This window comes from Carcharhinus amblyrhynchos, chromosome 5 (genome assembly GCF_965287045.1).
Source record: "Carcharhinus amblyrhynchos chromosome 5, sCarAmb.v2.hapA, whole genome shotgun sequence".
Classification (NCBI taxonomy): Eukaryota; Metazoa; Chordata; class Chondrichthyes; order Carcharhiniformes; family Carcharhinidae; genus Carcharhinus; species Carcharhinus amblyrhynchos.
In genome coordinates this window covers 7846865-7873019 of record NC_137328.1, presented here as the reverse complement: position 1 = coordinate 7873019, position 26155 = coordinate 7846865, and the positions used below count along the sequence as shown (strand labels likewise).

The window sequence follows — 26155 nt, the reverse complement described above, 5'->3', positions numbered from 1 at the left end:
GACTGGGGCGGGCACACAACACCAGGTTAAAGTCCAAAAGATTTATTTGGAATTACAAGCTTTCGGAGCTCTGCTCCTTCACCAGGTGAGTGATAGTATGACACCATGACTATGAAGCTTGGTCTGTTTTGGTCGATACCCACATAAATTCCCATGTTTCCATTTCCCACTCGCTTGATGAAGGAGCAGTGTGGTTCTGGTATCACATGTAGGCCAGACCCAGTAAGGATGGCAGATTTCCTTCCCTAAACGACGTTTAGTCAGAACAGCTTTCCAAAACACTAGGGGACTCTAGGCAGTCACCATCTGGTGTGGCTGGATTCGAACCCGGGTCCTCAGAACGTTAGTTGAGTTTGTGGATTAATGGTCCGGCAATTAGGCCATTACCTCCACAGGTGCAGGTTTCGTGGGCTTAATGGCCTCTTTCAGCACTGTAGGGATTCTATAGTTCTACAGTTGCCTGGATATCATTCCCATAATGTAAGCACAAGCAAAAATGAATGGCAGAATAGGATCAAAAAATTCTCCTAGCTTCTATCATTTACATTTCTAAAAGTTCACTTATGGGATGTGGGTGTCGCTGGCTAGGCCAGTATTTATTGTCCAACCTTAACTGCCTCCTAGAATGTGGTGGTAAGCTGCCTTCTTGAACCACTGCAGTCCAAGTGGCGTCCATATGCTTCCACATTGGAAATTTGACAAGTGGTGAAAAATTATAACATGCTACTGTGCCGAGGGACCTGGGGGTCCTTGTGCATGAATTACAAAAACTCAGTCTGCAGGTGATCAAGAAGGCAAATGGAATGTTGGCCTTTATAGGGAAGGGGATAGAATATAAAAGCAGGGAGGTCTTGCTGCAACTGTACAAGGTACTGGTGAGGCTGCAACTGGAGTACTGTGTGCAGTTTTGGTCCCCTTATTTGCAAAAGGATATTTTGGCCTTGGAGGGAGTACAGAGAAGGCTCACCAGGTTGATACCGGAGATGAAGGGGTTAGCTTATAAGGAGAGATTGAGTAGAATTGGAGTTTAGAAGGCTGAGGGTGATCTTACAGAGACATATAAGATAACGAAGGGGCTAGATAGGGTAGAGAGATTCTTTCCACTTAGAAAGGAAACAAGAACTAGAGGACACAGCCTCAAAATAAAAAGGGGAGTCAGTTTAGAACAGAGTTGAGGAGGAACAACTTCTCAGGGTAGTGAATCTCTGGAATTCTCTGCCCATTGAAGCGGTGGAGGCTACCTCGTTGAATATGTTTAAGTCACAGTTAGATAGATTTCTGACCAATAAGGGAATTCAGGGTTATGGGGAGCAGGTGGGTAAGTAGAACTGAACCACTTTCAGATCAGCCATGATCTTATTGAATGGTGGGACAGGCTCAAGGGGCTAGATGGCCTACTCCTGCTCCTATTTCTTAAGTTCCTATGACTCTCACCAACTGTTATAGATGCACCATAGAAAGCATTCTTTCTGGTTGTATCACAGCTCGATATGCCTCCTACTCTGCCCAAGACCATGAAAAGGTCGTGAACGTAGCCCAATCCATCACACAAACCAGCTTCCTGTCCATTGACTCTGTCTACACTTGCCGCTGCCTCAGAAAAGTAGCCAGCATAATCAAGGACCCCACGCATCCCAGACAGACATTCTCTCTTCCACCTTCTTCCATTGGGAAAAAGATACAAAAGTCTGAGGTCACGTACCAACTGACTCAAGAACGGCTTCTTCCCTGCTACCATCAAACTTTTGAATGGACCTCTCTCACACTAAGTTGATCTTTCTCCACACCTTAGCTATGACTGTAATGCTACATTCTGCACTCTCATTTCCTTCTCTATGAATGGTATGCTTTGTCTGCGTCATGTGCAAGAAACAATGCTTTTCACTAATACATGTGACAATAATAAACCAAATCAAAATTGTTGGTAGGCAGGGAGCTCCAGGATTTTGACCCTCTGACAATATAGGAACAGCGATTTCTCTCCAAGTCAGGATAGTGAGGGGCTGGGAGGGGAAATTGCAGGTGATGATGTTCCCAGGTATCTGCTGCCTTTGTCCTTGTAGATGGTAGCAGTCATGGGTTTGGAAGGTGCTGCCTTGGTGGGCTCCTGCAGCACGCTACACTGGGAATTCAGCCAGTTGTAGTCTCAGTTACACTGAATTGAAAATTAGTGCTTCCTCTTCTAATGTTGCTGGGGGATTTACAAAATGTTTTAATTTCATTTGCGGTGGCATTGTGGAATGCAAATCATCGAAACCACCCCAGATTTCCAGAAAACACACGCGGAAAAAAAACACCTGCATGGCTCTAAGTACTTGCCTATCTTCCCTGCTGCCATCAGAAATATGATTGAACAAAGAACAACACAGCACAGGAAACAGGCCCTTCGGCCCAATGAGCACACGCCACCATTTTAACATCGAGTGCCTTCTCCTATCTATGACCTTTGTCTACGCCTATTGGACTACACAATAAAGGAACCATAACCAGATTGGACCTACCTCATATTAAGTTGATTTTTCTCTACACTGTAACACTATATTCTGCCCTCTCTCATTTCCTCTCTATGAGCAGTATGCTTTGCCTGTGTTGCACATAAGAAACAACACTTTTCACTGTATGCTAATGCATGTGACAATAATAAATTAAATCAAGAATAATTGTCACCAAAAAAATTACTTAATCTCAGGTTTTTTTTTAAAACCAGAAAGAGGTTTCCCCATTACGTTGCACTGAATAAAACACAAAGCTCAGCTGAGCCCACCTTCAAACATAGGAACTAGAAGCAGTAGGCCATTCATTTTGATCATGGTTGATCGCCGAATTCAATATCCTGATTCCCCGCACGCCCCCCCTTTCCCTCCATCCCTCGATCCCTTCAGCCCCAAGAGTCCTCTAGCCCATCTCTTCCCTTTATCTATTACTCTAAATCTGCCACCAATTCTACTCCAAGGCCATTCACTTTCTGCCTGCGTTCCGATCACCTTAATATTTGCAGGTTGGTTTGTGTCACCTACAGTGCGCAGAAAGCCCTGGGCAAAGGGATATTAAATTTAAGAAGTGCTAAAATATATCGGCTTGGATTATGTGCAAGATCTATCAGCACTCATTGTTGGCATGGTGTGAATCAGACAAATTCCAGACTCCCCACGCAGTTAAACTTGAAAATCCAGACCTTGTTGTTTAATGTGTCCGCTAACTCCATCAGTTTTACTAAACCAGAATCTTATGATGAACTCAGACTTGAAATCCAGGTAAGGGCTTAAAGCTGCATTACATCTTGGTTAGTTACCCACTAAATACACCGGAGAAACTTATTATGCTGGTGCAATTAGTGCCAACCTCTGGAATTACGATTTTACTTTTATGACTATGGAATTCTTACCTTCAAAGTTTAATTTGTTGAAATATTCTTCTTTTACATTCTAAAATATGCTTCCTGGTTTAGTTCATGCATGAGTGAGGACATAAGTGATAAAGATGATTAATAACAAATGCCATCCCATTGCCAACAGCAAAATCCAAGCCTTCAAATCTTTCAAGCCCTGGTTGCGTTAGACATGATTGCACTCTCAGCATTTACCCTTCAGTGGGATTGTCCGCATTGCAGAGATGGGCAATGCATCATAGAACCCTACAGTGCAGAAAGAGGCCCTTCGAGTCTGCACCGAACACAATCCCACCCGGGCCCCTACCCCCCATATCCCTTCATATCATACCCACTAACCTACACATCCCTCGATACTAAGGGGCAATTTCAATAGCATGGTCAATCAACTTAACCCCGCACGTCTTTGGGCTGTGGGAGGAAACCCACGCAGACATGAGGAGAACGTGCAAACTCCGCACAGACAGTGACCCGAGCCGGGAATCGAACCCAGGACCCTGGAGCTGTGAAGCAGCAGTGCTGACCACTGTGCTACCGTGCCGCCCTCCAAGCTAGTGAGTGGGCTTCACAAGTGGCCCTGCCTGACCTCAGTGGGCTGCAAGATTGAAAGTGTGCTTGTTCACCAAGCATCACCCCACGAATAAGATTATGCCGAATATTTCGTAAGTTGTGGAAAATGCTTAAATCATTTACACAACTTCACTTCCAAATGGTAAAAAGAGAGTAAATATTTATACTTTTAGATGCAGAGGGGACACACGGTTCTCACAGTCAATGTTGAGACATCAGCATGTACCATATTTACCCTTGCTTTATCATTTCAGTCACACTGGTAGGAAAAAAGCTACATGGATGGAAATCAGTAAAATGTGACAACCCTGCGCATAGGCAACAGTCAACAAAATGTCTTGTGGGCCACACTCAGAACCCAAATGGACCACATGTATCTCCCCCACCCACTGCCATAACAGGCTCTACACCTATCTGTAATATATACACAACTTGCTACTACCCACCCACCCACTTCCAGAGCACCCCTCCTTCTCCAAAACCCAAGGGTTCAACCCCTAAAGCTCATCAGAAACAAAATGTTGTATGAAGGTTGCCTGACAGCTGTTGACAGTCTATTGGCATCATGTTGATGGCATCAGAACTGAACATTGGGAAAATTAAACCCATTGTTCCAGGCTCCCACCAGGTGAGGCACCACCATTACTCCTCACCTCTGCATGAATGCCTGCCACACCTTTCCCCATGGCTGCCAAACTCACAGCACATTCCGCATTTGTGCTTCCTCCACGCCCTCCTTACCAGTCACCTACAATAAACATCCAAAAGTCACCCTTCCATGGCAGAATCTTCCCAGATCTTTTGCTGTATAAAAAGAGTGGAAGAGTGATACGATTGGATGACATCAGCCCTCTAGTCCAAACTAGGAATGAGCAGTAACTAGCAGCCTTGGCAGGAATGTGTTCATCAAGAGAATTATTCAGAAAGAATCCTCCTCTTTTCTTCCCTCCCTACTTTCAAAAACACACGACCAAACTTTTATTCCAACATTCTATTATTAGCCATTCTTCTGAGGAAGGTTGGTCATCTTTCAAGAGACCAAAGACAACTGATAAGGCAGATTGGAGATCAGCAGACATCATGGGACATAGGATATTTATTGCCTTGTGGTTTGTCGTGCAATGTATTATCAGTTCAGCTCATGCTCCTTCCACTGCTTTTGCTTTTTCTCTTTCTCTTCATTGCGATACTGTGGGCTGTCAAAATGGCAGAATTCTTCCCACAGACACCGTGAAATCTCAAATGTTGGCAATGCAAATCATAGAATCCCTACAGTGCACAAGGCAGCCATTTGGCCCATCAAGCCTGCACCGACAACAATCCTGCCCAGCCCCTATCCCTGTAACCCCACCTATTTAACCTCACTAATTCCCCCTAACCTACACGGCTTGGGACACCAAAGGTTAATCTAGCATGGTCCAATCAACTTAACCCACACATCTTTGGACTTTGGGAAGAAACTGGAAGAAACCAACACAGACACAGGGAGAACATGCAAACTCCACACAGTAACCCAAGCCAGGAATCAAACCTGAGTCTCTGGCACTATGAGGCAGCAATGCTAACCACTGCGCCACCCAAATGTTTGAGCTGGGCAAATGTCACTGAGGAAATGGCATCATGTGATGTTTAAGCACATCATGTTTTATTGGTTTTATGACTTACACTTATATAGTGCATACTTACCAGGTGATCCTTAGCTAACCCATCATGTAGATAAGAATCAAAAATGATTCTGCAGAGGTGATGCTAGAGAGGCAAAATGGGCATTTGACCAACTCTACAAAAAACATTTACTTGGGCTCAAAAAAAAAAACCTCGATTGTTACAGTGGAAGAGCAGTCACTACAGCTGGGCAGCAGCCTCACAATATATTTTAAGGAAACTTGGTAAATATTGAAGAACACGTAACAGATTAGCATGTTTGATCAGATTATTTCACAGATGCCTTCATGTACTGAGGGCCAATGCAAGATCAAGTTGAACATGTGTCAGTCTCAATATTTAAAGTCCCTGCTGCCAAACACATCTAAACCCAGGGTCCAATACTCATGATTCTCACATTTTCTTCAAGAATTAATCGATACAGATGCAAGTGGCAGTATTTTTTCACTCTTACATAAAGCATTTAATACAAAACCCAACCCTTGAAAAAAAGGTCTACAACCCTTCAACAAGGTACATTTAGGAGGATCAAACTTATTGTACTGTAAATGGCAGAATCCTTAGGAATATTATCATAGAGAGATCTGTGTGTGTAGGTCCACAGTTCCTTAAAAGTAGCAATGCAAGTGGCCAAGGTGATTAAGAATGCTAGCCTTCATCAGCCAGGGTATTGATTACAAGAGTTGAGAAATCATGTTGCAGTTGTATAAAACCTTGGTTAGGCTGCATTTTGAGTATTGCGTGCAGTTCTGGTCACCGCACTGCCAGACGGACATGGAAGCTTTGGAGAATGCAAAGAAGGTCCACCAGGATGTTGCCTGGTCCTGAGGGTGCGGAGACATTGAATAAACTAGGATTGCTTTCACAGGAAAGACAGAGGCTGAGGGGAGGCCTGATAGAAGTGCACAAAATTATCAGGGGCATACACAAGGTGGATAGTCCTTTTTCACAGGGTAGAGGTGTTGAATACAAGGGGGCACAGGTTCAAACAGAGAGGAAGAGTTTAAGGGAGATGTGCAGGGGAAGTTTTTCTACACAGAATGGTGGGTGGCTGGAACATACTGCCAGAGAAAGCAGGCACATTAGCAACATTCAAGAGGCATCTGGATGAGTATGTGAATAGGGAGGGAATAAAGGGATATGGATTGAGTAAGGGCAGGAGGTTTCTTTGAGACTAGCTAAGGCATCATGATCAGCACAGGTTTGGAGGGCCCAAAGTGCCTGTTCCTGTGCTGTACTACGTTCCAATCAAAACCACATTTCAACATCATAAATCACGTGACATTTACTGGTTTGTGTTGACATTTTATTAAATCCGATTGAAATTGCAACTCGATTAGAAATACTTGCAAATGAATATCCTGGATCTCTTAAAAGTCACTGAAATTAATAATTTCACACCTTTCACAGAGTAACAAAACGGCAAAGCTTACTTCCTGAAAACATTTTATTTGAATACCTTTTACAAGCTTTGTACTGTCCCATAACCATCAGTATAAAAATTAGAGTGCGTGTCTAGAATTTTGCAAGTTTAACAAGAGTCTGCTAAAGAACTAGAATGGAAGAGGAATAATAGATATTGTGGGCTAAACCCTTCAGGTAAAATGAATACAATAGGTTTGTCAGTGTTGAATTCTTCTTGTACTTTGATGCAAGCCCAGTCCTTGTATGGAAGTGGTCTCAATCTCATTCTTCCAGTAAAGCTACCACTCCCATAAGCTGGAAGAGTAGAGTGGTTACGTAAATCATCTAGCAATTCTAAAACTAATAAAAATCGGGGACAAGAGTACAAATCCGAGCCTTTTAAATTCCTTGAATTTATAACATTTAAAGTGTAGTCAGAGGTCTACTGCAGGGAAACAGACCCTTCAGCCCAACTTGCCCTTGTCACTTTTTTTTTTAAAGCCACTAAGCAAGTACCAGTTGCTCATGTTGAGCTCATATTCTTCAATACCCTTAAGACAAAATTGTACTCAATTCTACTACTACGACCTTTGGCAGCTTGTTCTAGACACTCACCACCCCGAGAGAAAAAAATTGCCTCTCTGGACCCTTTGTATTTCTCTCCTTAAACCTATGTCCTCTGGTTTTAGACTCCCCTACTTTTGGGAAACGATGTCGACTATCTAGCTGATCTCTGCCCCTCATTATTTTATAGACCTCTACAAGATCACTCCTAAGCCTCCTACACTCCAGGAAAGTTATGTTCAAGCATTTAAAATTGCTCGAAAGGAAAATTTCTTATGGACAAATTAAGGAAACTTGGCAAATATTAACAATTTATTCCCCCATATGCCTTCATGAAATGAGGGTCAATGCAAGATTAAGTTGAAGAAATGTCAGTCTCAATATTTAAAGTCCTTGCCTCCAAATGGGCACAGTAGCTCAAAGTCCAAAACTCATCACAATCTCAGCTTTTCTTCTGAGGAGTCATTTGGAGAGATTAAGTATTGTACCAGAGGAAGAGTTGGCTTGAAAGCAACTGAAAAATGCAGAGGTCTCAGGAATAACTTAATCTTAGCTGCACTTTAGAAATGCTTTGATTTTGTTGTTACATGTATTAGTATACAGTGAAAAGTATCATTTCTTGCATGCTATACAAAGCATACTGTTCATAGAGAAGGAAAGGAGTGAAGAATGTAGTGCTACAGTCACGCTAGTGTGCAGCGAAACATCAACTTAATGCAAGATGAATTCATTCTAAAGTTTGATGGCAGCAGGAAAGAAGCTGTTCTTGAGGCAGTTGGTACATGACCTCAGGATTTTATCTTTTTCCTGACGGAAGGAGGTGGGAGAATGTCCAGGGTGCGTGGGGTCCTTAATTATGCTGGTTGCTTTGCTGAGGCAGTGAAGTGTAGACAGATTCAAAAGGATGGGAGGCTGGTTTGAGTGATGGATTGGGCTACAACCTTTTGTAATTCCTTGCAGTCTTGGGCAGAGGAGCTGCCATACCAAGCTATGATACAGCCAGAAAGAATACTTTCTATAGTGCAGCTGTAAAAGTTGGAGAGTTGTAGCTGACATGCAAAAATTTCCTTAGTCTGAGAAAGTGTTGGCAGGCTTTCTTTTCTATAATGTCAACATCTGGGGGCAGGGGAGGTGGGAAGACAACCAGGACAGGTTGGTGGTGATGTGGGCACCTAAAAGCTGGAAGAGCTCTCAACCATTTCCATTTTGTCCCAGTTGAAGGCAGCAGGGGCATGCTCTCCACCATGCTTCCGGAAATGCTCTGGTACTTACAAAAGCTTTAAAAAAAATCAGTTAGGAGAGAATAATAGCTGAACAATTGCAGTATTCCCATCATGGGTCTGGTCCTGGTCAGAGACACATGGAAGACCATCACACACACTGAAGGCCACACAAAATGAGGCTGAGGTAGATCCCAAATTTTGTGACAGATGAAAAACTGAGGCTTTTCAGCTTGGGGAGGGAAGTATCTGATGTTTCCTCTCAGTAGCATTTAAAAAATTAAAGGAAACGTAAATTTGAGATTACATCAAATTGCAAGCATGGCATGGGGACAGAGTCGTTTGAGGAGTTTGATTAGCATCCAATTATCTTACATTTGTTCCCTCCACTACACAGCACATTCTGGTTGCACTAAGATGCAATGCAGCGATTTTAAAAGACTCTTTTGACAGCACCTTCTAAACCTCTAGGCTCTATCATCTAGAAGGACAAACACAGCAGGCATATGGGTCCCAACCACCATCCTGACTTGGAAGCAGATCACCGATCCTTCATCATGACTGGACTCCTCACACTGACTGTACATTCACCACACTGATCCATCAGCATCATCTTCAAGAGCTATCAATGATGGTTAATAAATGCTGATCACATCAGAAGCACCCACCCATATCCCTAGTTACACTTTTTGAAAAATGCAGGAAATTTTTCAGTGTTCCACATATAGAATAGAAATCCAGGTAACAAAGGCAAAACTTTGAAACAAATGAATGTCACAAGTGGGGTGAGGGACAAACTGGAGCAGTTTCTAGTTGAGCCAAATGGCCTTCCCCAACCTAATCATCTCTTACGAAATAAAGATCACTATTTTCATAGCCCAACTCCATACAAATGGATTTGGAATATCTAAAACAGTAATGGCTGAATTAGGAATAGAGTAGTATGCACATTGGTTACGCAAGCACCCAAAATCGGTTAGAAGGTTTAGTCAAAACACAGCATGAAGCAGGAATATAGTGGTAGGATGCTCTACTTTGTGGCCAAACAAGGCAATAATACTGATGAAACTACACAGTACACTACTGCTGGTCTAAAGACAAGTCATCCACTTGTCCCCAAGCACTCCTCCCACTTAGAGAAGTTCCAAACTCCAAATAATTACTTGGTCATATGAACTTGAATATTAAAGAAAATATGTATTTCTGAAGTTTTATCATGCACTCATCAGGACAAATTTTTAATTGGATGCTTTTTAAATTATTCATTCATGGGGCATGGGCATCATTAGGTGGCCAGCATTTATTGAACAAGGGCAACTAGATGGGCAGAGGGCAGTTAAGAGTCAACCACATTGCTGTAGCTCTGGAGTCATATGTAGGCCAGACCAGGTAAAGGCAACATATTTCCTTCCCTAAAAGATTTCAAACTATAACAATTATTCTATTAATGTAGAGAGAGACAGATAGTATTGAGGAAGCAGGGGGGACTGCAGAAGTACTTCGTCAGATTAGGAGAGTGGACAAAGTGACAGATGGAATACAATGTGGAACAGTATAAGGTTATGCATTTTTGGAAGGAGGAACAGAGGCATGGACTATTTTCTAAAATGGGGAAATGCTTAGGAAATCAGAAACAAAGACTTGGGAGTCCACGTTCAAGATTCTCTTAAGGTTAATGTGCAGGTTCAGTTGGCAAAATGCAATTTTAGCATTCATGTCAAGAGGGCTAGAATACAAGAGATGTACTTCTGAGGCTGTATAAGGCTCTGGTCAGACCCCATTGAGTACTGAGAGCAATTTTGGGTCCTGTATCTAAGGAAGGATGTGCTGGCCTTGTGGAAAGGGTCCAGAGGAGGTTCACAAGAATGATCCCTGGAATGAAGAGTTTATCATATGAGGAACAGTTGAGGTCTCTGGGTCTGGACTCGGAGTTTAGAAGGATGAGTGAGGATCTTATTGAAACTTACAAGATACTGAGAGGCCTGGATAGAAATGGAGAGACTGTTTCCACTAGTAGGCAAAAATTAGAACCAGAGGCACATCCCCCTGGTTCCACCTCAGGCAAAAAAAAAATGATCCTTTAAAACAGATGAGGAGGAATTTCTTCAGCCAGAGTGGTGGATCTGTGGATCCCTTTGTCACAGAAGGCTGTGGAGGGCAGGTTATTGAGCATCTTTGAGAGAGAGAGAGATAGATAGGTTCTTAATTAAATATGGGGATCAGGAGTTTGAGGAAAAGGCAGGAGAATGGGGATGAGAAAAATATCAGCCATGATTGAATGGCGGTGCAGACTCGATGGGCCGAGTGGCCTAATTCTGCTCCTATGTCTTAGAGGAAAATAGGATTCTAATTGATCGCCCAAGTCCAAACTAAATAGCCAATGCATTACCATTAAAAGGAACATTTAGACTGTTTAAATCTAGGGTAATTGGAACCAGCATAAGGCCTGATCTCATTCCTCTTATTTGCAGAGGACAGGTTCCTGTACGTGAATGCAAGTCACTTCTAGTAAGCAAGTATAAATGAACCATGTTATGGGCTCAACACATCTTAAAATGGTTGTTAGTGTAGCTATTAGCATGTTCAGGATTGTTCAGCAAGTACTGCCCAATAGCCATATCACTAACAGTCGACATTTTAAAATGCTGTAAAACCTGATGCACACTGTACCAATGGCCCAAAAATTCACATGGATATAAAATCACATTTTTAAAAAGATCCTCTTTACATTTTTCTGGCTGTGTCAACATTCACCAATGCTGATGCCTCAAGTTATATCCCCCCAGTTCAATATCATCTCGTTCCATGGGCCAGACTGAATTAGTGCGCACATTACATAAAATTTTACTCATTCCCAAACCTACAAGTAATAATACACAATTTGAATGCAAACAATTTACCCAAGTGTTTATTCAATAGTGTTCAAAAAGCAAAATCCACAGGTACAAGTTGGATTGCAAGAATTGTTGGCATTAGCATAGCACCAAAAACGTGTTAGGAAAGGGTACAACATTAAATAATCCACACTGATTTTACTAACTACTTACTCCTTCATGATTTATTTCAAAGCTTCATGCTTTTTAAGGTTCACAGTAAACAAATCCATCTTTCCTCAAACAGAAATTGAGGATTACAATCACTTCAGTTATCAGAAGCGGCTAAACAAAATATTGAATATCTCACATCTAGCAACTCTGTTGTATGACTGTAATGATCCACAATACGAGAAGGGATCTCTGAACACACCAGGTACATTTTAACACAATGAAACTGCACTACCATCTCCACAAATTAGTGCCGAAAACCTCATGGTGAGAAAAGATTACCAATACTTTGACATCTCCTCCCTCAAAATTGGTTATTAGTTCCATTAATTGTTTTACATGCACATTGCTATCTTAACCAGTGGAAACAGCCACATCACTATTAGAGCACTAAACAGCATGTAAACCTGCCAATATTGAACGACGCACTGGTATTTGTTCTTTACTGGACAAGTGTACCTTTGTAACCCCATTCAAAGTGCTCTGCAATAGTAGTGTAGGCCATTACAATTTTAGTTACAACTCTAGCACAAAGATTAACATGTCCCCGAAGTTAGCACTAGGAAAAGCCCACGAGAAGGAATGATTCAAAGCACTGCATACAGTGCTACTTTCCCATAGCACTGATGTCATGTGCATCATTTTCAAATGGTTTCCAGCGGTTCATTTGCTCAACACCAACTTGCTCTTTGACCAAATTTGGGTTTCTTCGTGTAAAACATTACCAACATCTGAGAAAATGCATTAAAGTTTTGGCACTTTAAGCAAGTCATTACTTATGAACTGCAATAAATTACACCCACTGCACAATCTTCAGGTTCAGATTATTTTTAAAATTTGCCAGATTAATATGTACCCAAGTGATTCATAATGTGCCACCAAAGCAGTTACCCTGAATACACACGGGTACTACTCATTTGAGCAAAAAAGGTTTTTTTTTAAAATTATTTCCCTGAAACCACTAGTATTATTTCTAAATCTGGACCTTTTGTGGCATTAACTCAGGCATGGAATTGGAATGTCCCACTCTGTTTTGAATGAACTACACCAATTTTGAGTTGGGAAGATTCCAAATTAAGTTGAAGTAGTGAACTGGAGACAAACCCAAATGTCACAGATACTTCAAACGAAGAATGGATGGGATGTTTTCCCCAGTCACTTGGGATTTTCAGTTTAATACATGCACTGAAGTGCTCAAAAAGGAAATATATCAAATGCCTTCATTATTGGAAACTTCACTTAAAACTACACTTAATTCAAATTCATCTTTCATTAGGAGCCCTATATTTCTCAGTTTTAATTTCAGGAGAAGATTTGGTCAAACGTAATTTCTTCCAAGATGCTGGCAAATCAAATCAGGGTCTTCAGATGCCTGACTTGGTCCTCTGAATACAATAGCAAGGGGGAAAAAAATTACACTACAACCAAAACTACAAGTAGTGGTGGTCTTTCAAACCTAACGTTAGTGTTCATTGGGCATGATGCTTCCAAGACCAAAATGCAAGGTTTTTGTTTTTCTTTTAAAAAGGTTTGTGCAAATGATTGCTCACCTAAAGAGATGAATGCTCAAAAGAAAAACGACCTTAGTGGGAGAAATTTAAATACAATGACCCACATGTTGTTACAGGAGGCAAGAAAGCAGCAATGTAACCATGCTCCTTAGCAACTCTTCCCAATTTTTCCTCAAGAGTTTAGTGTACTGTAGCCATGGAAACAACACAGCTCACAATTTAGTCCAAAATAAACACCTTAAATTAGCTTATACAAAATATTTCATGCAACAAAGGCACTTTGTATACTCAATTCGGTTACTGTTTGTTCCCTGGGTGATCTGGTAGCTAACAATATCTCACTGTCTTCAATTAAATATCTAGAATACCCACTTAATTCACATACAAATGAATCTCAATAAGGACAGGGGCAAGTGAGCGATATGATCTCCCCCTGCCTTATCTTCAAAGCATTTATCACAGGGCATGATTTCATAAACCAACTTTTTTTTTTACAGACTAAATACGTTACATTGATAAAGATACCACAATAAAGATGTCAATTTGTACAAAAAGTATGTGAAAATAAAACTTGGCAAAAATTGATTAGGAAAAGATATATATAAATTAGACAATGGACTGATAATAGATGGAGGATACAGTACTCTACAAGTGATCCCTGTACATCAATATACAAAAAAAAAGGAATGCTGTCAATGTTCAATTAATGCTGGTCTCAAAAAAAGATTTCACCAATACTGTGCTATAAAAAGGACTTGTTGGATTATTAGTACTCTACTACCATGATCTCTGTGACATGCACAAGGTGACCAAGGACATTTAAGAATCATTTTAAGTGCTAACTATTATAAAGTTAATTGAACAGAAAAGGGAATTTACATCTTAGCTACTTTTCATTTTCTTCCCTTTTGTCTGGGGGCTTAGTATCTCCACCAAAATCGATGCCTGGAGCTCTCCTGCAGACATGTCTACTCCAATCTCAACGACAGCTCTGCAGAAATACTAGCCCACACCTGAGTGCACTCAGTTACTCAAACAGGATGCTGCTATGCATTTATCAAAATGTCTCAAAAACGTCCAAGACTGTTTACGTGTAACAAGTGTTTAAAAAAAAATACAGCACGTGAAGGAGTACAATCAATTACGTCAGTGAGGCGAAGGGCCCCTGTTATATCCCTCACCACTGAGTACTCACCATGGCCAATAATCAGACCACGGAAAGTGATTTGTTAGATAACACCACACGGACGAAAGAAATAAACCTCCACTGAGTAGAGAGCACACTTTTCCAGACAGCAGAGAATCCAAAGTTCTACTAACGTACAAAACTTTGACGTTCTTTCTTCCCCCTCAAGGCCCCCCAAATCCCCAAAGTACAACATTCCAACGTGAACTGGGCAAGTGAAGACGGAAAACAACAAAAACACGAAAGCAGCAGCTATGAGTGGGTCTCGCTTTTCACTTCCAGTTTGTCTTGTAGGAGAGGAATCACGGATTCCCACGCTGCAAGGCACTGCAAAGCAAAAAAAAAACGTACAAAAACTAACTAGAATAGGTTCATCACAGAAAACACAGCATTACCACAAGAGGAAAATACTGGTATATACAATTTCTCCAGTAACTTCAGAGTCATGCAGTAGAAAAAGGTGGCCATTGATCCATCCTGCTTGTACCAGCTCTTTTGCTATGCAATCAAATCGCACTCCCAGCTCTTTCGACTAGAGATTTATTTTCTTTTCAGGTGCATTTCTATGGAGGTTATGCAATTGGCAGTAGATTAATTGCTTCTACAGAGAGCTGGCACAGTACCAAATGGCCTCCTCCTGTGCTGCACAATTCTGAAACACCCCCAATTTATTTTTGAAAATTACTATAAATCTGCTTCCCTGCTGGCAATGCATCCCACATTACAATTTGCTGCAGGAAATTTTTTCCTTGCATTACTCTTGGGTTTTTTTTGTGCCAACCATAAAATTGGTCCTGCAGGAGAAGCCAAGTACAGGCCAGCTCCCCCTTTCAACAACACACATTTAGTGTCTTAACACAGCAATATATCCTCAGGAGAGTGGCTGTAACATGACACGAAGCTTAATCCAAGAGGTAGTTTTTAAACTAATTTCTTAAGGTAGAAAGGTTTAGGAAGGGCAGTTACACTGAAATCCAGAGCTTAGGAACTAGGCAGCTGCCAATGATGCAGCATTTAAAAACAGGGTGTGCTCAATGCAAAAGCATTATTGATGGAGCAGATGTCACTCATGTTGACCAGAATTTGCAGAAGGAAGGTGGGGCATAAAATCCAAACAGGTCTCTGCAACTTCTTCTGATAAAAGGGGAGAGAGGTCAATGCCACCAACTGACCTATTCACTTAATGAAACACTGAACTTTGAAAGAATTCAAATTATTCTACATGTCATGGTTCAAGGACTTTTTAAAAATCAACTAGTTGAAACTTTCCACAGGTCAAATGCCAGAAGGAATGGAGACTCTTTGTTAATTAAACCACACTATGCAGTGATGGGCAACAGAGACACATACAGGAGGAAGTAGTTTAACTGTATCAAGTGCGACTGCCATCAATGCATCATTAAAAATTAATAATGTTTCTAGGACACTAAATTTCAGGGCTACATATTTCTCAACATAGCGAGAAGGGGTGACAGAATGGTTAGCACTGCTGCCTCAGTGCCATGGACCCAAGTTCAATTCCCAGCTTAGGTCACGGTGCAGAGTCTGCACGCTCTCCCTGTGTTTCCTCCAGGTGTTCCACTTTCCTCCCACAGTCCGGGAGACATGCTGGTTGGGTGGATTGACCATGCTAAATTGAACCTTAGTCCCACCCGACACTATCTAGGGTAAATGCATGGGGTTATGGAGATAGGGCCTAGGTGAGATTGCAGTTGGTGCAGACTTGACGGGCTGAATGGCCTCCTTCTGCACTGTAGGATTTCAGATTCCCAATTATGAAACTAGGACCAGGAGTTGGCCATTGGGTCCTAACTCTGATCTTGTATTCCATCCACTCAATATGGTTCCACACTCCTGAATACTGCAAATTAGGTTAAAGAGATTTTTCAAATGCTTGTTGTGGGAACAGAGATCCAACTATCCTGTGAGAGAATGTGCTATCACACCATAATAGCCAAACTGTAATTGGAGGGTTGCTTGAACAGCTGCTGAAAGGGCCCATGGACACTGGAGTGATATTAGAGTGCGCCCTCACATGCACAGGTAACCAAAATGCAGATTGTACTCAATGCCATAGCTTCCTATGAATAAATCAGTTCACACTATCCAAACTCCACAGCTTCTGACCGAAGCAATAATATCCTGAAAATCCAGGGAAGAGGCAAAATGGTAAAATTCCAAGTGTGGGTCATGTTTGGAGGGTTAACAGAGCATGTGTACACTCTTTGTTCAACTCATACTTCAGTAAAAGGAAACTATACCTTCTCGTAATACTGGATGTTCTTGTCTGCCATTCCCATCAACAACTGCCGAAAGTCCTGTCTCTTGTTGCTTTGCCACCGATCCCAGTCTGCCTTCAGATCAGCATTGAAGCACTCCACACGGTCCTGGCACTTTTCAATGTTTGTTGGGGTCTTTGAATAAAAAAAAAAGCACAATCATAAATATTTGCCACATTTTTCAAATTATGCTTAGCTAGCATCTCCAGCTCAGTATCAGCAAACAATACTGAAGACCATCAGAAGGATAGACACGTTGAACTATATTTAGAATAAAGAGATGGATACGAAACCAGCCAAGTGTCAAGAAACAGGTAATAGAGGCGAATGGATGTTTTGCAGACCAGAGGAAGGATGGTCACGGCATTTCCCACAGGGGCCCACAGTTGTGGAACCCTTGTTATTCCTGATAGATAATTAGCGACCTAGGTCATTAATACCTATTAGGACAATTCCAGAATTTGTGCATGCTGGGAAACAAGGAAGCATTTGCGCTGAGAGGAGCGAAATGGAAAACTTCAAGAGACCAAAGTGGCAGACCAAGTTCATCGTGGTGAAACGTGAAGGAATTGGTTTTAGTAGGAAGAATACAGAGTGGTTAGCCTCAGTGCCAGGGACCTGGGTTCGATTCCAGCCGTGGGGTGACTGTCTATACAGAGTTTGCATGTTCTTGATGTCTGTGGGTTTCCTCCCACCATCCAAAGATGTACAAGTCACATCCAAAAGAGAAAAAAAGCACAAGATCTGACCACAGTGTCTATATTTAGACAGGCAGACTGCTCAGCTAACTACCCAGAGTAGTCCGAAAGCGTGATCCAGGGCAGAATACCAGTTGGAACAATGCTCAAGGTTACTCAACAGACAGGAAACACTGCATATCAAAGCATTCAACCTCACAAGAATTGCTACCAATGGTCATGATGGTCTAAAACTGGAGTTGTTTCTTGTATTGGCACAAACCTCACCTCGTCCTAGTGATTCTATCCTCATTCAGAGTTTCAAACAAGTGAATCAACTTGTGTAACTCCATTTGTTACTTTATTTGCATTGAACCATTGAAACCTTTCACCCATACCAACTCTCCAAAAGAGCTTTTACTGGCAATCACCCCCATACAAAATCCCATGCATTTACCATGGCTAAGCACCCTAACCTACACATCTTTAAATGCTAAGGGGTAATTTAGCATGATCAATGTATTCTAACCTGCACATGTTTGGACTGTGGGAGGAATCTGGAGGAAACTCATGCAGACACAGAACATGTAAACTCCACACAGGCAGAGGCTGGAATTGTACTCCGGTCCCTGGCATTGAGAGACAGCAGTACTAACCCTGCCAAATCACCAATTATGATAATTAGCATTTATAATACTTCAGGTGCACAATACTGCACGTGGATTGGGTTTTGCCAGAATTAGGAAACCCAGAATAAGAGCCTGCTTTTTGAGTAGGAAGCAGAAAATTTCAAATATTTTCACAACTTTTAATCACATTGCCAAAAAACAAACATTGTGGCACATCCACAGACTATTCAAATATTCAAAGGACTACTTGCATTCATCACAAAAGCATTCCCTTGTGAAAACTGAAAAGAAACATGAATTTCAGATTTAACCACAAAACATAACCAAAAAGAAATTTACTCTGGATAAAGCTGTTTCTCTTCAGTTCACTGAGTATAATTTAGCAATTGCAATTTAGATTAAAATCTGCAAGAAAACAAACTGAACTCCCAGCTCAGATTTCCTTCTGATTTGATTTATTGTCACATGTATTGCATACAGTGAAAAGTATTGTTTGTGTGCTATACAGACAAAGCATACTGTTCATAGAGAAGGAAATGAGAGCGTGCAGAATGTAGCGTTAGTGTCATAGCTAGGGTGTAGAGAAAGATCAACTTAATGCAAGGGAAGTCCATTCAAAAGTCTGACAGCAGCAGGGAAGAAGCTGTTCCGTGTCAGTTTGTACGTGACCTCAGACTTCCTGATCACCAAGGAGCAGAAGTAGTCAGCTAATCATGTTTTTGCAGCTTGGAAATCACACTGCCCATTTTATTATCAGTATTCCCTAATCAACATTTCAAAACACTTGCTGCCAATAACTCCAGTTATGCAGAAAAATAAAAGGTTTTCATTCAACATCCATTAAGTCCAGCAAGGGGCATGCATGCGGCAGGTTGTAGTGGGCTGCTCTTGGACGTTGCTTCGGGAGTTGCCTATTGCTTCATGTCGTTAGTGTGCTTAAACTGGACCATCTCGAGGGCAACATGACAGCTCAGAGACTCTCTCTGTTGCTGTGCAGACACATGGATTTGGGCCTGTGTCTGTGGGAGTTTGCACGTTCTCCCCGTGGTTGCGTGGGTTTCCTCCGGGTACTCCGGTTTCCTCCCACATAAGAACATAAGAACATAAGAAATAGGAGCAGGAGTAGGCCATCCAGCCCCTCGAGCCTGCCCCGCCATTCAATAAGATCATGGCTGATCTGTTGTGGCTCAGTTCCACATTCCCGCCCTCTCCCCATAACCCTTAATCCCCTCTCTTATCAAGAACCCATCAACCCGCTTCTTAAAAATATTTAGCGAGGCAGCCTCCACCACTTCAACGGGCAGAGAATTCCAGAGATTCACCACCCTTTGAGTGAAGAAGTTCCTCCTCAACTCCATTCTAAACCGCCTCCCCTTTATCTTGAGGCTGTGCCCCCTAGTCCTACTGTCTTTTTTGAGCGGGAAGAGTCTCTCCACCTCTATCCTATCCATCCCATTCATCATCTTATACGTCTCAATGAGATCTCCCCTCATTCTTCTAAACTCTAACGAGTACAAGCCTAGTTTATTCAGCCTCTCCTCATAGCTCAATCCCCTCAACTCCGGTATCAGCCTAGTAAACCTCCTCTGCACTCCCTCCAGGGCCAAAATATCCTTGCGCAGGTGCGGCGCCCAAAATAGGCTGATTGATTGGGTACTAAATTGTCCCTATATTGGACCTCCCTGATCCTTGCACATTAGGCATAGACTAAAATCATGAATAGGTCACTGAGACAGTGGGATGGCGGCGCGGGCTCGTTGGGCCGAAGGGTCTGTTTCCCGTGCTGTGTTGTTCTTTGTATCACCATCAAGAGATGGAGCAAAGATGATACATAAGTTAGCTTGCATGTGGAAATAGTTGGTTAACACATTTGGTCAGAGTGGAAACTTGTTAAATGAATAATTTTGCAAGTGAACATACTTAACTGCCAATTCTCTTATCTAACTGAAACTGCTGCATGACATTTGGTTAAGAATTTAACAACGGAATACACAGTGGTTTGCAAAAAGTATTGTAAAAAAAAATCATAAGTTATTTGAGTCATTTGCTTCATAACCTTCACATTAGTGTTTTAAAATTTAAGTTTGTTTTAAAATTTAGTGTCACAAGTAGGCTTACATTAACACTGCAATGAAGCTACTGCAAAAATCCCTTAGTCACCACACTCCAGCACCTATTTGGGTACACTGAGGGCGAATTTAGCATGGCCAATGCACCTAACCAGCATGTTTTTGGGACTGTGGGAGGAAACCAGAGAATCAAAGAGATTTGATTTATTGTCATATGTATTAACTTATAGTGAGAACTATGGTTTCTTTGACATTATACAAAGTGTACCATTCATAGACAACAAAAGGGGCAAGTGCAGAATGTAGTGTTATAGTCGTAGCTAGTGTGTAGAGAAAGATCAACTTAATGCAGGGTAGGTCTATTCAAAAGTCTGATGGCAGCAGGGAAGCTGTTCTCGAGTTGGTTGGCACATGACCTCAGACTTGTGTCTTTCTCTCCCCCACCATGAAAGACAATGTCCAGTTTGCGTGGGGGTCCTTGATTATGCTGGCTGCTTCGCCGAGGCGGTGGGAAGTGTATACAGGTCGATGGACGGGAGGCCAGTTCGCGTGACGGAGTGGGTACGGTCACGACCTGGGGGGGGGGGGTGAGTTGTGGTGGTGGTGGTGGTGGCGGTTTTAAAACACCAAGATAGTCTGTGGGTTTCCTCTAGATCAATGACCTATCACCCAGGCCAGGGACAGAACCAAAGTCCCTAACGCTGAGGCAGCAGTGCTAACCACTGTCCCATCCCAAAAAAAACGTGTAGTGCAACTACTTTTAAAAATACACCAAACCCTTTAGTAAATTTCACGCTGAATCTTTCAGCCAAAGTCTCAATTACTTTCACCTGATCATCATTAAGTGTAAAACAAACCTTTTTCAGTAGCATGTTATTATTTACAGGGACAGAGCTATGCACCCCAATTTCCTCACTTCTATTTTACACCTAGACAGCTGAAGGCTCATCTGCCAAAGCAACAGAATTGCCACCCCCAGTTGCTCTCTCAAGTTCCTGGGTCACTTTTCATGTACCTCACGAGTCTGATAAGCCTATTGTGGAGCAACAGCCAAAATAGTGTTGGTGCTCGAAACATCAAAAGAATTCTGCAAAAACTCAGGCTGGCAGCACCTATAGGGAGGAAGATAGAGTTCACATGGAATGGAGTAGAACTCATCAGAGCAGAAATATTAACTGTTTCTCCCTGTCCACATGTACTGCCAGACCTGCAAAGTATTCCCCACATTTTCTGCTTCCATTTCAGTGAAGCACTGAGATTTGAGCATCTGAAAGACGTTGCATAAAATGCAACTCTTTGTTGGACACCAAAAAAATATGCACAGGATGCACAAATCACAAAACTGGAGAATTCACACCCAATAAGTTGATTTTCACACCTGAAGAGCTTTCTGTACAAACAGCCAAAACTGCTCAAGTCACAGCAGCTAAAAGATGGACAAGACTTAAACAGCACTGAGTGGCTACCAAGGCAATTTTCACATCAAATGAAAAACACTTGTAGGAAACACTTAGTGAGATTTACAAAAGGGGGCTCAGTAAGCTGAGCATCTTAACACAAATCCAGACTTTTGCAGCACATTTGAATGTATTAGTCGCTTACCGGGGACATCTGTGGGGTGGACAAAATAGTAAAAGGGATTTGTGCAGGGAAGTGTTCTTTTTTCTAACCAAATTAATTACGGAGTTCAATTGTACTAGTTCCATTCCTTGTGTCAGTTCCACAGCACCACTTGAAGTGAGGCAAGCAAAGCTTGTACCTGCGCATTTGTCCTCTAGAGGTCAGTATGGTTCTAACAGTCTGTATGCAAGATGATTAAAGATGACTTTACAAGATGATTAAAAAGGTCTCCTTTAACTTGAAGGGCACAACAATACTCTGGGATAGGGGTGGTCATACTAAATATCTTTCCTGAGACAGCCATGTGATGTGGTTGTCGTCATGGGAAAAAGAAACTCCCAAAATCATAAAAGATGTGCTGAAAATCTACTGACAGTTTTCACACTGACGACAGCAAACTGACAGCTGCCATTTGGACAGGAACTGACAGAAAAATGCATCTCTTATTGCAAAGAGCAGTGAACAACCAAGCAGGATGCTGGTGAGAATTGGTTCTCTGTCAAAAAGACGACAATGGCACAGACAGGGCATTGAGATTTCCAGTATTAAGAATTTGCCACAGTAGGAATTGCTAGTGAAGTAGGTCAGGCTGAGTGGGACAATTTCTGTAAGACACTGATAGCTGCAACAAGGAGAAGTGAGCCTGCTAGAAAACTGGGTATAACTTGGAATTCATTCTTCTGCTGCTACCCAGTGAATGGTATTGGAAGGCTTACTTTGATTGCGCTAGTTAATATGAAAACACTTAAGGCTGATGCATAAATTGCCAGTTTTGATTTATATTGGTTACAGCAAATGTCTTAAAACAGGAATTGAGCCCTTCGGTTTATTTCTATTAGGATATTCAGCTCTTTAAAAAGGTTCAGGAGCAACATTTTAAAATTCGTCACAAGTAGGCTTACATTCACTCTGCAATGAAGTTAGTGAAAAATTCCCCAGTCGCCACACTCTGGCACCAGTCAACATGGCCAATTCACCTAACCTGCATATCTTTGGACTGTGGGAGGAAACCTGAGCACCCAGGGGAAACCCACCAACATGCAGTCTCAGCACAGACAATGACCCAATGCAGAAATCAAACCTAGTCTCTGGCACTGGTGAGGCAGCTGCGCTAACCACTGTGCCACTGTTTCCAGTCCCTCCCACCACCATGATCATCCAATCTTGTTGAAAAGTCAAGCCACAGAATCTCCCCCAGCAGGTTGCACCAGAAGATCCAGGTTTGGCAGCTGCATCACCACAGTCAGAAGGCCAAGTTCAACTCCCACTCAAAACTGGAGGCACAAGAATCCAGGATTTACCCTGGAGCTGCACTGCTTCAGACATGACACTGAACCAAGGCCCTTCCTGCCTCTCAGGTGGACATAAAAGACCCCTTTGTACAATTTTGAAGGACAGGACATCTCTTGTGCTCTGGCCAACGTTTATCCCCAAATCTGCTCATCAGCCTAGTGTGCAAATTAGCAAAGGCATTTCCTACATTGCAAGAGTGTCTACACTTAAAGACAGTAAGTTTCTTTAACACGTGCCAAGTAAATACAAATCTTTGTTTTAAATGAGGACAGAAGGCAAGTTACTCTCCAGCATAGTCTCAAGAGTGCACATCGAGCCAAGATTTGCAAAAAACTTGGCATACACTCACTTAAATCAGTTGGACCTTACTGCAGAGACTGGAGTGTGAATTTGAACCTCAAACTGGCAGAAATGGATGAAGACGGACTGACCTGAACTCTACTGGAAACAAAGAGCAAGAGCATATTCCAGGGAAGATGCCTTCCCCCCCTCCCCCCCAACCAAGAGCAACCACGGTATTAAAAGAAAAGCTTGAGACTGCTGCAAAACATTACAGCATTAATTTTATTTTAAATGCAAGGTTTATGAAAAGTGCCAAAAACTAGTTATTTGGCACTTTTAATGTAAAAAAAACCCACGGTCTTAAGGAGCATTACAGAATAGAATTAATCACCAAAACAGATGGTTGAAAGCCAGGCCAAAGGCCTTTACTGTCCTAAAAGTCAGAAGGTAGAGAAGTGGAAGGGTTTAGGGAAGGAGTTTGAGTGCTTAGAACACAAGCAGTTGAAGACACCAAAAAAAGGTGGAAAAATTAGAAAGGCAAATGATGAAGATGTCAGAATTGGGGCTGAACATGCATGAGTTTGGTAGGGCTACAGGAGCTCAGAGATAGGGAGGTAGGCGTCAAAGATATGAGGGATTTATGAGGCAACACTTAAATAGTATGTGTTATTTAGGAGTTTTAAAAGATTGTGGAACCAAGACAAGTAGATAGAATGGAGATACAAATAGCACTTGATCTAACTGAATGGTAGAATAGATTCAAGAGGCTGTTGAATGCACTCTTCCTTTTCTAGATTCCCAACATAACACCTATTACTAACAATATTTGGAGAGGCCAATAGTAAACAAAAGGCAAGTTGATATGTCAATTTGTGCTTAAATCAGACATTTGGTGCTATGAACCTAGATCCCAGGCCCATTTGGAACTGGTTCCTGGAATTAATACAGAAAAGGAGACCCATCTCAGTAGTGTGTACCAGATCTGTCCAGACTAGGGCATGATAGGATAGTTTACAAAGCATTAAGCCACACAAGCAGCCTATTGCTCGTTATGACTCAACAACTAAATAAACACCGACATAGATCTGGGGGCCAAATGGCCTGTTAAATAGTGAAAAGGGTACTCACTCCTTGCCTCTCTTCTTTCTTGTAAGCAGCAGTTTCAAGTTTGGCCTCATACTCCGCTTGCACTTGGTCTCTTTTCCTAAGCACATTCTAAACAAAAATGAACAAATAGGCTTTGAATCTTGGCCATGTGTCAGCAACCATCTTGCCAAGACCCAGCATTAATAATACATGCAATGTAACTCTCAACACAAATGACAAGTTATGTTAGGCTTCATAAATTTTGATTACTGAGCAGTAATCGACAAATTAGTGCAAATCTTTTTCACTCCAGAGGGGCACGTACAAATAAATCATGCTCTCCGGACAGATGTTGCCTACAAGTCAGGAATTATACGCCTAAAGCTCAGCTGGCATTCAGAGGAATGCAAATAGTGAACTAAAATGTTCATGCAAAACGTTAGACAAAGCTGTGAACCACTAATATGGAAAATACAACTTCAGTCCTCAAAGTTAGAAGTCTTACAACACCAAATTAAATTCCAACAGGTTTATTTGGAATCACAAGCTTTCGGAGTGCTGCTCCATCAGTGTGTGCTCAAAATTCAACCATTTGAGGTGCTTTTGCATATGCAACTCAAGTCTAATTTGAGCACATGGAGTTTGAATTACAATTTATAGGATTAGCTTGTAACTCAGAATATTGAGATTTCATGACATTGCATATCAAATTATCACATTAAGTTATTTGCTAGGACTATGTATAATAACACTAGTTCAAATCCTACCACAGTAGCCACAGAATCTAAATCCACTTAAAATGGCTAGCACCAATATTGGAACTACCAGACTGTCATCAAAACTCATCTAGTTCATTATCTGGTCCGGCCTATTTGCGACTCCAGGCCCACAGCAACGTGGTTGACTTTTAACCACCCTGTGAAACATCTTCGCAAACCATTTGGTTGCATTTAAAAAGTTCTCTTAACTCCTCTTTCACAAGGATGAATCAGTGATGAGTAATAAATGTTGGCAAAACATTCACAAAATGAACAGAGGATAGAACTTGAGCAGGCCATTCAGCCCTTCAAGCCAGTGAGAACATAAAGCAACTCATTTCAATGATGGAGTAAAGTAAAACAAATGTATTCCAAAGTCCATTAAAAGTATGAATCACAGGTAAATATCACAACTTTAGGCTTGAAAAGAAAAAGGGCTGATGTAATGAAATTTCTCTTACCTTCATGGATTCTATGTAGAGTACATATTCTCTAAGGACAGGAAGGAAGTCGTCAGACATGTCCTCAGATAGGTCTTCTAGGGTTATGCAGCAGCTGCCAATACAATTTGATACCCCACTGAGAGGCTTGTTTAGTTCTTCTTCTACAGCAGACCAGGAGGAGTAAATGGGTCCGTACTCTCGAAGCTCCACCAAGTATTCTAATAATTAGCACAAGGAAATTTGAAATAAATCAAGAACTTATATGGCAACACATGCCCTGCTTTGAATACAAGGTATTACACTCTTTCTATCCATCTTCCCTCACTGTATTCTGCATTAATACCTTCCTGTTCTGATTAAAGCTCATGCATTTTTCCTTTCCCATATAACTGCTGCACAGTCAACATACTCTTGCTTTGTTTCAGATTACCAACAGGACTGTGCATGTGTCACCTTAGCTCAATAGT

At 41.7% G+C, this 26155-nt stretch overlaps 1 protein-coding gene across 2 annotated transcripts in view; it reads right to left on the bottom strand.

The window, feature by feature from the left end:
- Positions 1-11691: 11691 nt before the first annotated feature.
- snx30 (sorting nexin family member 30) overlaps positions 11692-26155 on the bottom strand; it is a 39750-nt gene continuing 25286 nt past the window's right edge. For both annotated transcript variants that reach the window (XM_080188446.1, XM_080188447.1), the window contains exons 6-9: positions 25707-25906; positions 24530-24616; positions 16814-16966; positions 11692-14879 (exon numbers count right to left, since the gene is read on the bottom strand). In XM_080188446.1, coding sequence (XP_080044572.1) covers positions 14805-14879; positions 16814-16966; positions 24530-24616; positions 25707-25906 — 515 coding nt within the window. In that variant the 3' untranslated portion in view covers positions 11692-14804. The remainder of the gene's footprint in view (positions 14880-16813; positions 16967-24529; positions 24617-25706; positions 25907-26155) is intronic.